The sequence below is a fragment of the Chrysemys picta genome, chromosome 16 (assembly GCF_011386835.1).
Source record: "Chrysemys picta bellii isolate R12L10 chromosome 16, ASM1138683v2, whole genome shotgun sequence".
In the NCBI taxonomy this organism is placed as follows: Eukaryota; Metazoa; Chordata; order Testudines; family Emydidae; genus Chrysemys; species Chrysemys picta.
This window is the reverse complement of record NC_088806.1, coordinates 10,616,818-10,633,529: the sequence shown is the minus strand read 5'-3', so window position 1 is coordinate 10,633,529 and position 16,712 is coordinate 10,616,818. Positions and strand designations below refer to the sequence as shown.

General features: G+C 50.9%; 2 protein-coding genes across 4 annotated transcripts in view; both read right to left on the bottom strand.

The window, feature by feature from the left end:
* LOC101935438 (zinc finger protein 436-like) overlaps positions 1-16,712 on the bottom strand; it is a 321,486-nt gene that overhangs the window by 257,188 nt on the left and 47,586 nt on the right. The gene's annotated exons all lie outside the window — the stretch shown is intronic.
* LOC135975946 (uncharacterized) lies at positions 3,353-6,295 on the bottom strand. Its single transcript, XM_065570094.1, has 2 exons — positions 5,132-6,295; positions 3,353-4,137 (listed from the first exon to the last, which is right to left on the bottom strand). Exons 1-2 carry the CDS (start codon positions 5,706-5,708, stop codon positions 3,662-3,664), a joined length of 1,053 nt encoding a protein of 350 aa, XP_065426166.1. The 5' UTR covers positions 5,709-6,295; the 3' UTR covers positions 3,353-3,661.

The window sequence follows — 16,712 nt, the reverse complement described above, 5'->3', positions numbered from 1 at the left end:
GCTCCTCTGAGATGTATGATCTTATCTAGATTGAAGGTACCTTCTAGTGGGCATTGTTTAGATGAATTTTCACGCATGTAATGATTCCAATTCTCTAAATACCTGCAGGTTTTAGGACCATAATGTACATACATGAAATAAACTGGGGTACCCTTAGGGGGTGAGAGGGAATCCTTAGGCTGTCCCCCACCCATTTTCCAATCACACACACAGGGAGGATGCCCTGTCCGCTCTAGCGGCACATAAACTAAGGATCTCTCCCTACAGGTACTCACACAGGAGAGGCTAACGAGGATGGCCACAACCCTCCTACACCTCCCTTCAGCAAAGAGCGTCGGCTAGTCTCTGAGAGACGGCGCCGCTTACTCTGTTGCATCCAGTGAGACAATCAGACTCTCAGTGGCTCACACGGAGAGGAAAAGGGGAAGGAAGATGGGTTCACACACTCCTAGACCCAGGTATCCTCCTCGCCGGATGATGCCAGGCCGAGTTAGCCCACCGTGGGTCGGATCTCCTAAAAGATCCTCTAGTTACTGGGCTTGCGTTAGAGTAGTTCTGGTCACGAGCCAAAAGACTTCGCAGAGTACTCTGGGCATCTTCTGGTAACACTCAATTCACACTGGTGTACACACACACACACCAAGGCCTTATTCCAGGTACTATTCCCAAGTACCTCGATGCATCACTTGAGGCGGTAACAACCCCTCCTGAGGCAGTAACAACCCCTCAACACCGGTGCATACCTATGCACCTCGCATATGCATACAGGGGGCGGCAAACAATTCCCCTACGCCGCTCAGCATCTGACCTTGCTGCACAGTCAATAAGTTTGGATGGCGTGAGCCCAACAGGGACAGATGGCCCCACGGACAGTCCTCCTCCGACACCCCAATAGAGATTTCAAAAGGTCTCCTACCTCTATTGTGGCGCCATGGGGTTCGAAGGGGAACGATCCATAGCAGCTGCCGGTACCTCTGCAGGTGTTGCCATCCCGGACGAGCCCCGAAATTGTCGGAGAAAAACACAGTTCTCACTTTTTGTTTGGGTACAGCAAGTCAGATGCTTTATTTCTCTCACAATTGCGCAGAGGGAGAGAGCTAAGCAGGTCTCTCAACAGGTAAACAATTACAGCAAGCATTTATACCTTTTGTTACAGACAATAATGAGCAACAGCTGCATTTTGTTTATACATAGGTCATTCTGATATCTTGTTTTGCTCACTAATGTAGACTCTTAGGCCTTGTCTACACTACGAGAGTAGTTCGATTTTACTTGCATCGAATTTTTTTAATCGATATTGCAAAGTCGAACGTGTGTGTCCACACTAAGGACAGTAATTCGACTTTGTGCGTCCACACTAACGGTGAAAGCGTCGACATTCGAAGCGGTGCACTGTGGTCAGCTATCCCACAGTTCCCGCAGTCCCCTCTGCCCATTGGAATTCTGGGTGTAGCCGGCAATGCCTTCTGGGTAACAAAATGTGTCGAGGGTGCTTTTGGGTAACTGTCGTCATCCGTCCATCACTCCTGCCCTCCCTCCCTGAAAGCGCCGGCGGGAAATCATTTCGCGCACTTTTCCAGTCATTGACAGTGCGGACGCCACAGCACTGCGAGCATGGAGCACGCTGCGACCATCGCTGCAGTTGTGGCCGCTCTCAACGCCTCGCAGCTTATCATACAGGTTTCCCTGAGGCAGATGCAGAAAAGTCAGGCGAGGAGGCTACGGCACCGCGGTGATGTCCTGAAGTCTGAGAGTAGCACGGACCTGTCAGAAAGCAGGGGACCCAGCGCCGAGGACATCGCGGTGGCAATGGGTCATGTTGATGCCGTGGAACGGCGATTCTGGGCACGGGAAACAAGCACTGAGTGGTGGGACCGCATAGTGCTGCAGGTCTGGGATGAATCCCAGTGGCTGCGAAACTTTCGCATGCGGAAGGGAACTTTCCTTGAACTTTGTGAGTTGCTGTCCCCTGCCCTGAAGCGCAGTGACACCCGGTTGCGAGCTGCACTGAGTGTACAGAAGCGAGTGGCCATAGCCCTCTGGAAGCTTGCAACGCCAGACAGCTACCGGTCAGTCGCGAACCAGTTTGGGGTGGGCAAATCTACCGTGGGGGTTGTTGTGATGCAAGTAGCCAAGGCAATCGTTGATGTACTGCTGCCAAAGGTAGTGACCCTGGGAAACGTGGAGGTGATCATAGATGGCTTCGCAGCGATGGGATTCCCAAACTGCGGTGGGGCCATAGATGGAACTCACATCCCTATCCTGGCACCGGACCACCAGGCCACCCAGTACATTAACCGAAAGGGCTACTTTTCCATGGTGCTGCAAGCACTGGTGGACCACAGGGGACGTTTTACCAACATCTACGTGGGATGGCCGGGCAAGGTTCATGACGCTTGTGTTTTCAGGAACTCTGGTCTGTTTAGACGGCTGCAACAAGGTATTTACTTCCCGGACCACAAAATAACTGTTGGGGATGTGGAGATGCCTATAGTCATCCTCGGGGACCCAGCCTACCCGCTAATGCCCTGGCTCATGAAGCCCTATACTGGCGCCCTGGACACTGAAAAAGAACTCTTCAACTACCGGCTGAGCAAGTGCAGAATGGTGGTGGAGTGTGCTTTTGGCCGTCTCAAGGGGAGATGGAGAAGCTTACTGACTCGCTGTGATCTCAGCGAAACCAATATCCCCATTGTTATAGCAGCTTGCTGTGTGCTCCACAATCTCTGTGAGAGCAAGGGGGAGACCTTTATGGCGGGGTGGGAGGTTGAGGAAAATAGCCTGGCTGCTGATTACTCACAGCCAGACAGCCGGGTGATTAGAAGAGACCAGCGGGAAGCGCTGTGCATCCGGGAGGCTTTGAAAGCAAAGTTCCTGAGTGAGCAGGGTAACCTGTGACTTTAAAGTTTGTGTACTGAGAAGCTAAACCTGCCCCCGTTTCTTTACCCAGGTAATGTTGACTATCCTATCCAGTTACATACCCCCTTCACCCCCCTTCCAACACACGTTTCGAAATAAAAATAGTTCAACTTTGTTAAAGCACACCGTTTTCTTTAATACTGTTTTCGCGGGAATTTTTTAAAACTGGGACGCAGACTGTGGTGCGGAGCGGGTGTAGTGTAGTGACGTGAATGCAGCTTCTAAACTCAAGGATTGACAGGCTCCGCTGCGGTGGGATGGTTGTTTCAACGGAGCCTGTCACCCCTCCTGATCGGGACTGTGTGTATGGGGGGGTCTATGTGACTTTGTGGCAGGGGGAGGACGGTTACAGATCCCCTGCTGTGTGGCTCTGTGATCCTGCCTAAGGACCTGTAAGATCTGTAACTGCTTAAGATCTGTAACTGCCCTCCCCCGCCACAAAGTCACAGAGCAACCCACCCCCCACCACATAACATGAAAACAACCTCCCAGACTAACCAGGGTAACTAGTCACTGCATCACTGCACTGTGTATGTGCCCTGCTGCTGTGCCTGCCCCCGACTATGTACCCTGCCAAAGGTGACTGTCCTGTCCAATTACCAACCCCCTTTCCCATCCTCCTCCAAAAGAACATGATTGAAACAGTAGTTTACAGAAACATATTTTTTATTATCAACTACACATGGCATTGGGAGGTGAAACTTGGACGTGGGCTTGTGTCAGGCGGGAAGGAAAGAACTTTTCAAATTTTGGGAAATGAGAGCCTTCTGCTACTAGAGCTCTCTGCAGGGGTGGAGTGAGAGTTAGCAGGGACTCTGCTGCCTCTCCTTCTTTGCACTTTGGGTGAGGTGGGTATGGGACTTGGTGGCAGGGGAGGGCGGTAAGAGATGGACTGCAGCGGGGCTCTGTCCTCCTGCCTCCGTTCCTGCAGAACATCCACAAGGCGCCGGAGCGTGTCCGTTTGCTCCCTCAGTAGTCCAAGCAGCGTTTGAGTCGCCTGCTGGTCTTCCTGCCGCCACCTCTCCTCCCGATCCATGTTGGCTTGGTGCATTCGGGTCAAGTTCTCCCGCCACTGGGTCTGCTGTGGTGCCTGGGCTTGGGAACAGGCCATAAGCTCAGAGAACATGTCCTCCCGTGTCCTCCTCTTCCTACGCCTAATCCGCGCTAGCCTCTGGGAGTGTGATTCCAGGCTAGGTTGTGAGACAGTCGCAGATGGGGCTGTGGAAATGGGAAAAAGGGAGTGAATTCCTCAGAAAGATAAATGTAGTTGTGAACAAAGAACATAGTCTTTCTCTGTGAACAAGACCATGCACAGCACCTATCACATGCGCACTCAGCACAAGGTCGAATTTTCGGCCTTCGCATTCAGTGCCTGGGGTCTTGCACAGCACATTTGAGAAGCGGGGCAGCACAACGGAATTTCTCTTGCAGGCAGACATGGTAAGCCGTACACTTGTGGCAGTTTAAAACTTTTAGATTACCACTGCCCTCATTTCACATTTAAAGCTATGTCAGTTCCTGCAGCCAGCAATCTGGCAAGCGGGAACTCTGCCCCTGTCCCACCCCCTCGCGGCTGTCCCCGGGAACGATCCCTTTCGGCTGCCCCTCTCCCGCCTCCACCGCGTGGCTACAAACCAGCGGTTACAGTTCTGTCAAGGAACGGGAAAGCAGTCCCAACACTAACATTCCCCTACCTAATTAAAAGCAGGTCACCATGGGCGACATCACCCTGATGAGGATCTCTGAGAGCGACAGACAGAGAATGCTCCGGGAAAGCCTCCAAAGACCAGGGCCGTATGCCGCCCTGCTATGCAGAGCAATGATTCCCGAGTACGTGATAGTCTCGTGGCGCGGCAACGTCTCGTACTTCGGAGGACCCAATAAGGCCGCTCTCCCCAGGAACCTCATGCAACGGCTTTCAAGTTACCTCCAGGAGAGCTTCATCGAGATATCCCAGGAGGATTACTGCTCTATCCCCGGACATATAGACCGCATTTTACTGTAGCTGCAGTAGCAGGGAATAAACAGTAGAGCGGCTTGTGCAGGACAATCACTGAAAACCGGACATTGCTAGATTTTTTTTCAAAACTTGCACTGCCCATGACTAAACCGTTAAGCGCATAGGGCACACTAATCATGAACAACCCATTCTTTTAATTGTTAATATTCCTGTTTTGTTAAAAATAAATGTTTAGATGTTTACAACACTTACTGGCTGATCCTTCACCAGATTCTGTGTCCGGGGTAACGGCTGGGGACGCTTCGTAGGGGATCTCTGTAAGGGTGATGAAGAGATCCTGGCTGTCGGGGAAATCAGCGTTGTGAGCGCTGCCGACTGCCTCGCCCTCCTCATCTCCTTCCTCATCTTCCCCGTCCCCTAACATGTCGGAGGAACCGGCCGTGGACACTATCCCATCCTCAGAGTCCACGGTCACTGGTGGGGTAGTGGTGGTGGCCGCACCGAGGATGGAATGCAGTGCCTCGTAGAAACGGGATGTCTGGGGATGGGATCCGGAGCGTCCGTTTGCCTCTTTGGTCTTCTGGTAGCCTTGTCTCAGCTCCTTGATTTTCACACGGCACTGCATTGCATCCCGGCTGTATCCTCTCTCTGCCATGTCTTTAGAGATCTTCTCGTAGATCTTTGCATTCCGTCTTTTGGATCGCAGCTCGGAAAGCACGGACTCATCGCCCCACACAGCGATGAGATCCAAGACTTCCCGATCAGTCCATGCTGGGGCCCTCTTTCTATTCACAGACTGCACGGCCATCACTGCTGGAAAGCTCTGCATCGTTGCCAGTGCTGCTGTGCTCGCCACGATGTCCAGACAGGAAATGAGATTCAAACTGGCCAGACAGGAAAAGGAATTCCAATTCAAATTTTCCCGGGGCTTTTCCTGTGTGGCTGGTCAGAGCATCCGAGCTCGCACTGCTGTCCAGAGCGTCAACAGAGTGGTGCACTGTGGGATAGCTCCCGGAGCTATTAGCGTCGATTTCCATCCACACCTAGCCTAATTCGACATGGCCATGTCGAATTTGGCGCTACTCCCCTCGTCGGGGAGGAGTACAGAAGTCGAATTAAAGAGACCTCTATGTCGAACTAAATAGCATCGCAGTGTGGACGGGTGCAGGGTTAATTCGATGTAACGGCGCTAACTTCGACATAAACGCCTAGTGTAGACCAGGCCTTAGTCTACATTCCATATTATCTACACATTATCTACACAAGGTCGCAACAACTTCTCTCACAGTTCTTTCCCACTTGCCTCACACATTCCTTGCTTCTACAAATCTTGCGTTATTAGGGTTACAGTTAGCCTAACTCTTGCTAACGAACTGTCATGCATTGCATCCCCTTCCTGTCAGTTCTTTCTCTGCTTCCACACTTACCTTGTGTGTTTGTTTCATTTTCTGGGTCATCTGCTTTGATCTGTTTGGTAACCCTTATAATCACTCCAAATCTATCTTTTGTAGTTAATAAAGTTGTTTTTGTTTACTCTAAAACCAGTTTGTGGAATTCATAGCTGGGGGGTGTAAAAAGCTGTGCATATCTCCCTCCACATTGCGGGAGGGATCAAATTTCATGAGCTTACACTGGACAGTGCAAGACAATACGATTTTGGGTTTGCACTCCAGAGAGGGGTGTGCACTTGAGTATCCGGGCAGTTCCTTAGCTGAAGCCTTCCCGTGCAGTGCTGATTTCAGTGTCTTTCTGCAGCTGGGTGTGGCCCTACCTGTGTGTGCTGGAGGAGGCTTGAGGGCCTGGCTCAGCAGGACAGTGTAAGGGAGCCCAGGCTGGTGGAAAAGGCGGGCTCAGTGGTATCCCACTATATCAGGTGGCAACTCAGAGTGTGGGGCAGCCCGTCACAGTGGGTTTCTCTCTTTCCTGAAGGCTGTTTGGTTAACCAATTGAATATTAATTTAGTTTGACAGCATGTAACTCAGATTTATTGGAGACTTGGAGACAAATGACCATTTTGCTAAAGTCATTGTTTCTTGCTTTAGCTTTGCTTTTCCTCCCATCCCTGCACGATGACGTGGAGAAAGTTCAAGTGCAGTTCTGTCGACAGGGGAGAACTCTCCAATTTACTGGACATGCTAACAAAGAAACAGCAGTGATTTAAAATCTTCACTCGGAAATGAAGAACAGCAGCAGGACCCCAACTAACTGGAGGAAGTGCAGATGATCACAGCGTAGTTCAATTGTTTAAGTCAATATTGTCTCAAATGCTAGAGGAGGGCATTCCACCCTAAGTGATTTTGAACTAGGCAAAATTCCCCTGTATTTGGTTCCCAAAGCATTTGTAACCCAGGCCCTACAGAAGACCTCTCCTAGCTAATTCTGTGGTATGGGAAGTGCTGTCCTTTATGATGCAGCCATTGAGGAAATAAAAGTGGTTTTTTGGTTGAATTCATCCTTTGTAGGCACTACAAATGTGTATAAAATGAAATCAGTGTTGAAAATGTAATAGTTTAAGAAAAATAACTATTTTTGAATAGAAACTCCAGCTCTGGTAACTAAGAGAGATTCTGATCCGGGCCTGTATTCCTAGCCTGGACCTGTGCCACCAAATTAAAGAAAAACTGGGCACGTTTCGAGAAGCCATTCCTCACTTACATACTGAGATTTTGAGTGGTTTGGTAAAGGGTTCTACTTCAGAGAAATGTAAATGTACCCTGGCCAAGGCCAAGGATTTGGAAAGAAGGAGGGTAGAAATAGTACACACCCAGTTCTTAGTTTTCACCCCAGTAAAGGAAGCTTAAGGTGATCAACGGCCCAAGGAAAACAAAACAAAAACCAAGACAACTTTCAATTTTCCGATATAATTCAGGTGATCACATAATTAGTCTCTTACTCTTTAACCCATAACTTCACCTTTAATTTCCTTTTCAGTGGTGTAGCCCATAGGGCTGGCCTGCTGGTTGCTTTGATATCCTGCCTTTATTGGTGTGACAATGCGGTTCTGGCGGAACCCAACTGAGAGTGCCAACTCAGGGCAGATTGCTTAAACAGGGCAGTTGCAGCCCAAGGCTGGGGTATTTTCCACCTCTAAGGCAAACCAAACCAGCCAGACTAAGGGAACTTCGGTCTCACCCCACTGGCTAACCGCAAGTCTCTCAAGCAATCTCCTTAGACACTCCAGTTTCCCAGTATAACCACCAGTGCCACTCATACGGGGACAAATGGTTATGAAAACCAGTACCCAAGTAACAGAAAAAGGTTCTCCTGATCCCAAAGGACCAAGCCCCAGACCCAGGTCAATATACAATTCAGATCTTACCCATAAATCACGCTGTTGCCAATCCTTTAGAATCTAAAATCTAAAGGTTTATTTATAAAAGGAAAAAGATAGAGATGAGAGTTAGAATTGGTTAAATGGAATCAATTACATACAGTAATGGCACAGTTCTTGGTTCAGGCTTGCAGCAGCGATGGAATAAACTGCAGGGTCAAATCAAGTCTCTGGAATACATCCCCCGCTGGGATGGGTCCTCAGTCCTTTGTTCAGAGCTTCAGTTTGTAGCAAAGTTCCTCCAGAGGTAAGAAGCAGGATTGAAGAACAGATGGAGATGAGGCATCAGCCTTATATAGTCTTTCCCAGGTGTAAGAACACCTCTTTGTTCTTACTGTGGAAAATTACAGCAAGATGGAGTCTGGAGTCACATGGGCCAGTCCCTGCATACTTTGCTGAGTTACAAGGCATATCTGCCTTCTCTCAATGGGTCCATTGTATAGCTGATGGTCCTTAATGGGCCATCAAGCAGGCTAGGCAGAGCTAATCTCAGCTTGTCTGGGATGTCACCCAGAAGCATAGCATAAGTTTGCCATACAGACAGTATAGAGCCAATATTCATAACTTCAACTACAACACTGATACACACATATAGACAGCATAATCATAACCAGTAAACCATAACCTTGTCCTAGACACCCCATTTGACCCCCTTTATACCAGATTTGGGTGCCACTACAGGACCTTGGTTGCAACAATGATCTATACGGTCCCAGTTTATGTCAATAACGTCACAATTGGTTTGTTGTTTGTTTTATTATATTTGGCTTATATTTTTGTATTGGATTATTCTATTATGTTTGGCTGTAATGTGAGGATCAACTGGCCTGTATCTCGTATCATTAGCTTAAGTAAATTAGCTTAAGTTTGGCTTGTGACCTTTAGCATGGATAAATGGCCTAATAGTTACCCTTTTAGATTTTGGGGAACTAAACATGTCTACCTAAGACATTTGGGACTTCGCAGTAACCACAAGGTACACCACAAGAACATGGACGTAACGACCAGAAACTGGTTAGAGCAACAGGTTTCCAGAACGAGCTTGTTGGCATTAATAGGTATGACTGTGCTAGCCTATAGGTTAAGTGCACCCCAATATTATGGGGGGGTGAGGAAATTAGGTTTAGACATGGAAGGTTGGACACTGGCATGAATATTCAGGAGTGCTCAGACCCCAGAAGAGGGCAAACCACCATATGGAAGCAGCTCTCGCTGGCTTTTTCCAGCTCTTGGCTTTTTCATCTTCTTTATTTTTTAAGGGCTTGTCTCCACTTACCAGTGGATCGACGCTGCGGTGATTGATCCACCGGGGGTCGATTTAGCGGGTGTTCACTAGACCCACTAAATCAACCGCCAATCGCTCTCCTGTGGACTCCGGTACTGCACCGGAACGAGAAGCATAAGGTAAGTTGACAGGAGAGTTTCTCCCATCGACCCAGCACAGTGTAGACACCACAGTAAGTCGACCTAAGGTACATCAACTCCAGCTACGTTATTCACATAGCTGGAGTCACGTAACTTAGGTCGACTTAACCCCGTAGTGTAGACCTGCTGTTAGTCTCTTAGCTGGTAACTTAGCCACTCAACATTTGACCCTTCAGCTCTATTATTCACCATCAATGTCAAGCGTTGAGGAACCTGAACCATTTGACTCATTTGGCATTGGCAGAGACAAGGCTGGTCCTATGTGTCTTACCACTGGGTCCCCAAGGAAGGTGTGAGGATGCTAATTTAGAAAACATTTCTACAATGGTACTACATGTACCCCCAGAACTGTATTATTTTGGTCTCTTATGCCATGTGTGTTGGTGGAAGGGGTCTCCTATGTGAGAATATTTGCATTATGAGAAACAACACCTCTTGTCTTTTCACACTTCTTAATCTGTCAAAGGAGGAGGTGGTAGGGGAGAAGTGATGTAAATGCATAAAACACAACAGAAAATCTAAGGTGTGGTCTACACTACAGTCCTATATTAGTATAACAACATTGCTTAGGGTTTGAAAAATCCACACCCCTTGGACCACATTTGATCAGGCTGCGGCCACAGGATGTTTTTGGGAGGAGATGATGAGGCACACTAAGTGTCTAAATTTTAAAGCTTTATGGATAAAATAATCGTGGCGAGTGCTGGAAATGCTTACACGTCACTCAAGGGAAGGAAGAAAAGCGTTAGTGCCCCAAGCCCCAACCAACTTTCATACTCACATACACCCAACCCAAAAGCTGGCCAGGCCTGGGTGTAACGTAAGATGAAGAAGGGGGGGTGGGGTGGACAGGAGTGCTGTACTGGGCCCAGGCCATCCAAGAATCCGCTGTGCTCTCCGATTTGCTCCAGCACTCAGGAGGGCTTTAAGTCCTGGGTTCCTTTGGGGGGCGTCTCCTTCAGGGACCTTTGTTCATGGTGTTCTTTGTGCCAGTCCAAACCGGCTTGCTGTGGCCTTCCCTGTTTCCCAAAACATCACAGCTCTGGAGACTGTTTCCCCTTCTATTGCTCGCGCTGTTCTCGTTATCTCTGCAACTCTGCGTTTCATTCTCTTCTCACAGCTGGTCGGCGGTGGGGGTTGGACTTCCCCCCTTCTGTCTTGGCAGGCAGCAACTGGCCTTGGGTGGGAGTCAGCTTCTTATCTTTGGACTGAGCTTGCTAGCTACAGCGTTGAGTTAACCAGTTCTTCTTTCTCCCCCCCTCCCTTGGCCTCTGCAAAGGAAACTTCCACTCTAAACTCACACACCTTTGACCCTCCCCAAAATGCTTTGCGATGCTCGCAACAGCATTAGCCACATACAATGCTGATCTGCCTTCCCGGGGAGCTCCCTGAGCGAGGGGGCATTGTGGTGTGACATTCCCCCCCTTGACCCCAAATCAACATTTTGTTGGGAGGGGTCACCACTTAGGCTTCCATCCTCCCTCTGATACGGTGGCAAGGGTTACTGTTGGCCTTCTACATCAACAGCAATACAGAATGCACAAAATTGTTAGGCCAGCAACAATTGCATACACCAGCCAATATTGGTAAAAAGATGTGCTGCAGTGGGGGCATATCCCGATGCCTCCCCTTCCCAACAGATGTGTCGACCAAGCTCATAAAAGCGGCCTGGCACCGCCCTCTCTTTATACACCATTTGAGGGGGCTCCATAGGCCACAGTTGCCAATCCATATGTTGCCCTCTGCAATCCATATGTGCTGCTAGAGGATGTAATCAGCACATACCGCTTAGCTGCGTTATTGGGGGGAGCCATCTTCCACACGTCGCGATGGACCACCCAATCCCAGATAATAGGTGATGCCACCTTCCTAGGATGCTAAGCCACAATTGTCCCCCCTTCCCTCCACCAATGGATAATTGACCTTTTCTTTTACCAGGGCCAATTTTGGACACTGGTAAAATTAACAAAGGAGGACAAAAACAATGGTGACTCGAGGATTCCCATAGACATGTGTCATCATACATACATGACCCTGCCCTGAAGAATTTTGCAGGCTTGAAGCAGCAAGAGCGGTCCCACCACTCCCATTCGGGGTGTCCCTGGGCTCTCGCTATTACTGCTTTGTCCTGTTAACAAAGCAAGAGGGAAAGAAAAAGAACAACACAAATGCGCCAGCTGAGGCACAGATGAAAACTCCCTAAATTATTAGTTGTCCCGTTACAGCTCTCCCTGGCTTTCGTCGTGGATGTCGTTTGCTTGGTTTAGGAGGTTACAACAACAATACTGCATTCAGGGATCGCTATCACTCATCAAAGGGCTTCCCATTTCGCTCCAGGCCACCACAGGAGGAGTAGAGTTTGTCCCAATGGGATCCAGGGGAGGTTCAGGGCCACCTACCAGGTATTTTGCTGTGGCCCTGCTGTGTCTATCCAAACTATGTACTGTCTCTAAGGCACCTTCCCTCCAGCCTTGCGCCACAATGTGACTTGGGCCCCATCAGCAGCTCGAGCCAGGGAGAGCCTTTGGAGGTATTCTCCCTTTTTCAAAATTATAATTAGCCAGATAATTTCATGGATAGCTAGAAACCCAGATGATCCAGACAGGTGGCTGGTCCACAACTGAGGCCCACGATGCCATGACCAAAAATTTAGGAAGAAAAAGACGGTTACTCACCGTTGTAACTGTTGTTCTTCGAGATGTGTTGCTCATATCCATTCCATTAGGTGTGTGCGCGCCGCGTGCACGATCGTCGGAAGATTTTCTACCCTAGCAACACCGGCGGGTCGGCTGTGGAGCCCCCTAGAGTGGCGCCTTCATGGCGCTGAATATATACCCCAGCCGACCCGGCGCCCCCTCAGTTCCTTCTTGCCGGCTACTCCGACAGTGGGGACGGGGGGCGGGTTTGGAATGGATATGAGCAACACATCTCGAAGAACAACAGTTACAACGGTGAGTAACCGTCTTTTCTTCTTCGAGTGCTTGCTCATATCCATTCCATTAGGTGACTCCCAAGCCCAACTTAGGTGGTGGGGTCGGAGTGAGACATTGCTGTGTGCAAAACCGCTGATCCGAAAGCAGCATCGTCTCTGGACTGCTGCACTAGTGCATAGTGAGCTGTAAATGTGTGGACTGATGACCAAACCGCTGCTCTACAAATGTCCTGGATCGGAACTTGTGCCAGGAAAGCCGTCGAGGAAGCCTGGGCCCTCGTGGAGTGAGCGGTGAGGTGCGGTGCTGAGACACCTGCCAGGTCATAGCAAGTCCGGATGCAAGACGTAATCCAGGAGGATAGGCGTTGTGAGGAGACCGGTGAGCCTTTCATTCGGTCGGCCACTGCAACGAAGAGTTGCGTCGTCTTTCTAAAGTGCTTTGTGCGGTCAATATAGAAGGCCAGGGCCCTGCGTACGTCCAGGGAATGCAAACGTTGATCCTGGCGAGTGGCATGTGGTTTAGGATGAAAAACCGGGAGAAATATATCCTGGTTGATATGAAAAGGAGAAACCACCTTAGGGAGAAAGGCAGGATGTGGACGAAGCTGCACTTTATCCTTATGAAAAACTGTGTAAGGGGGCTCAGATGTAAGCGCCCTGAGTTCAGAAACGCGCCTTGCTGAGGTGATGGCTACGAGGAAGGCTGTCTTCCAGGACAGGTACAGAAGCGAACAGGTGGCCAGTGGCTCGAATGGAGGACCTGTGAGCTTGGAGAGAACCAGGTTGAGGTCCCACGTCGGAACGGGCTGACGTTGCTGTGGGTACATCCGGTCTAAGCCCTTGAGGAATCTAACGACCATCGGGTTAGAGAATACCGAAGACGCGAGTTCCCCTGGGTGAAAAGCCGATATAGCGGCCAGGTGAACTCTAATTGAAGATATCGCCAACCCTTGCTGTTTTAGGGAGAGGAGATATTCCAATATGAGAGGAATAGGTGCCTGTAACGGGGACGTGGCTCGTTGTTCGCACCAACAGGAGAACCGCTTCCACTTGGCCAAGTATGTGGTCCGTGTTGAGGGCTTCCTACTGCTCAGCAGAATCTGTTGGACAGAGTGCGAGCACTGCTGCTCTGCCTGGGTGAACCATGGAGCAGCCACGCCGTGAGGTGGAGTGATTGCAGGTCGGGGTGACGCAGGCGGCCGTGGTCCTGAGAGATGAGATCCGGGCATAATGGAAGCGGGATCGGTGTCTGAACCGAGAGCTCCAACAACGTGGTGTACCAATGTTGTCTCGGCCACGCTGGGGCGATCAGAATCACCTGTGCCTGGTCTCTGCGCAATTTGAGCAGTACCTTGTGGACCAGAGGAAATGGAGGGAAGGCATAAAACAGGTGGTCTTTCCAGGGAAGGAGAAACGCATCCGAGAGGGAGCCCGGAGCTCGACCTTGCAGGGAGCAGAACACGTGGCACTTCCTGTTGTCTCGAGATGCAAACAGGTCTATCTGGGGAAACCCCCACTTCTGGAAAACGGAATGTATGATGTCCGGACGGATAGACCACTCGTGCGTCTGAAAGGACCTGCTGAGTCGGTCCGCTAAAGTGTTCTGGACTCCAGGGAGGAACGATGCCGTGAGATGGATTGAGTGGGCGATGCAGAAGTCCCACAGGCGAATGGCCTCTTGGCATAGAATTGACGAACGTGCTCCTCCTTGCTTGTTGATGTAAAACATGGCCGTGGTGTTGTCGATGAGAACTAACACACAGCGGCCACGTAGGAGGTTGAGAAATGCCTGGCACGCCAGGCGCACCGCCATCAGCTCCCGAACATTGATGTGCAGAGCTATCTGGGGTGCAGTCCACAGGCCCTGGGTATGGTGTTCGTTGAGATGGGCGCCCCAACCCAGAGACGAAGCGTCTGTGACCAGGTGCAGAGAGGGTTGTGGGGCGTGAAATGGCATCCCCTCGCAAACCACCTTGTGATCTAGCCACCAGGTGAGGGAGGTCAGGACCGAGTTCGGGACCGTGACCACCATGTTCAGGCTGTCCCGATGTGGGCGGTATATTGATGACACCCAGGTCTGGAGTGGGCGAAGCCGAAGTCTGGCATGCCTGGTTACGTATGTGAAGGAAGCCATGTGACCCAGCAGGGTAAGGCACGACCTCACCGTGGTAGTTGGGAAGGCCTTGAGCCCTTGAATGAGGCTCGTGATGGTGCAAAAGCGGTTGTCTGGCAGGATGGCTTGTGCACGCCTGGAGTCTAGAACTGCGCCGATGAATTCTATTCTCTGGGTAGGTTCTAGAGTGGATTTGTCCTTGTTGAGTAGGATGCCCAACTCGTTGAATGTGTGCACTATTATGTGGACGTGAGCTCGAACTTGCTCTTTGGTGCGACCGCGTACCAGCCAGTCGTCTAGGTACGGGAACACCTGTATCCCTTGCCGACGAAGGTACGCTGCCACGACAGCCATACATTTCGTGAACACCCTTGGGGCTGAGGATAGGCCGAAGGGAAGGACTGCAAATTGGTAGTGCACCTTGTTTACCACGAATCGCAGGAAGCGTCTGTGAGGCGGGTAAATTGCGATGTGAAAGTATGCGTCTTTCATGTCGAGGGCGGCAAACCAGTCTCCAGGATCGAGGGAAGGGATAATGGCCCCCAGAGAGACCATGCGGAACTTCAACTTTACTACGAATTTGTTGAGTCCGCGCAAGTCCAAGATGGGTCGCAGACCTCCTTTGGACTTGGGAATGAGGAAGTAACGGGAATAGAATCCCCTGCCCCTTAGCTCCACTGGAACCTCCTCTATGGCCCCCATAGCAAGGAGCGTGGAAACTTCCTGTATAAGAAGTAGCTCGTGAGAAGGGTCCCTGAAGAGGGACGGGGAAGGGGGGGAGGAGGGGGGGATTGAAGAAAACTGGATAGCATATCCCCTGTCCACCGTGCGAAGGACCCAACGGTCTGAGGTTATAAGGGACCAGGCACGGTGGAAATGGGAAAGGCGATCCCGAAAGGAGGGGGCTGGATCCTGGGGGATGACTGGGGCGCCGTCCTCGACCGCACCTTCAAAAGTTCTGCCTGGGGCCTGAAGGTGGTCTAGGTGGCCCCTGGTTCTGACCGGGTTGAGGACCGGTCCATCTTCTTCTACCACCTCGCCCTCGCCTCCGGGCCGAGTCCTGTCTCTGACGAGGCGGGGGGGGTAGAAGCGCTGAGGCTGTGGTCTGAATGGCCTGCGCTGAGGGCCCACAACATGCATCCCCAGGGAACGCATGATCGTCCTGGAGTCCTTGAGGCTCTGCAGGCGAGAGTCCGTCTTTTCTGAAAACAACCCTTGTCCTTTGAAGGGTAGATCCTGCAGGGTTTGCTGCAGTTCCTGAGGCAGACCCGAAACCTGGAGCCAGGAGATCCTCCGCATAGCGATACCTGAGGCCAGGGTTCTCGCAGCAGAGTCCGCTATGTCTAAGGAGGCCTGTAAGGAGGTCCGAGCCACCTTCTTACCCTCCTCTACCAGGGCTCCAAACTCCTCCCTGGACTCTTGGGGAACCAACTCCTTGAACTTCCCCATAGAGTTCCAGGAGTTAAAGCTATAGTGGCTCAAGAGCGCCTGCTGGTTAGCCGCTCTAAGTTGCAGCCCTCCGGCTGAGTAAACTTTACGGCCGAACAAATCAAGGCGCTTAGCCTCCTTCGATTTGGGCGCTGCGGCCTGCTGACCGTGACGCTCCCTTGCGTTCACTGATGCCACCACCAGTGAACACGGCTGGGGGTGGGTATACAAGTACCCGTAGTCTTTAGACGGGACAAAGTATTTCCTTTCCACCCCTCTCGCTGTGGGTGGGATAGAGGCAGGAGTCTGCCATATCGTAGATGCATTGGCTTGTATCGTGCGGATCAGGGGTAACGCCACCCTCGATGGGGCATCCGCTCCGAGGATATTCACGATGGGGTCGTGCACCTCCACTATCTCCTCTGCCTGCAGGTCCATATTACGGGCCATCCTACGCAGAAGATCCTGGTGAGCCCGAAGATCTATTGGAGGTGGACCTGTGCACGATGTGCCCGCCACTGCCTCATCTGGAGAGGAAGAGGAAGATGCCTCCGGTGGAACAGGATCCAAGGGAGGGTCCTGGTCTCCCTGCTCCTGGGCCGGA

Excerpts from the sequence above, each read along its gene's own strand:
- LOC135975946 (XM_065570094.1), bottom strand. The coding sequence starts at position 5,708 with ATGCAGAGCTTTCCAGCAGTGATGGCCGTGCAGTCTGTGAATAGAAAG. Across the intron at positions 4,138-5,131 it reads ATCTGGTGAAGGATCAGCCA|CCCCATCTGCGACTGTCTCA; the intron begins GTAAGTGTTGTA and ends CCATTTCCACAG.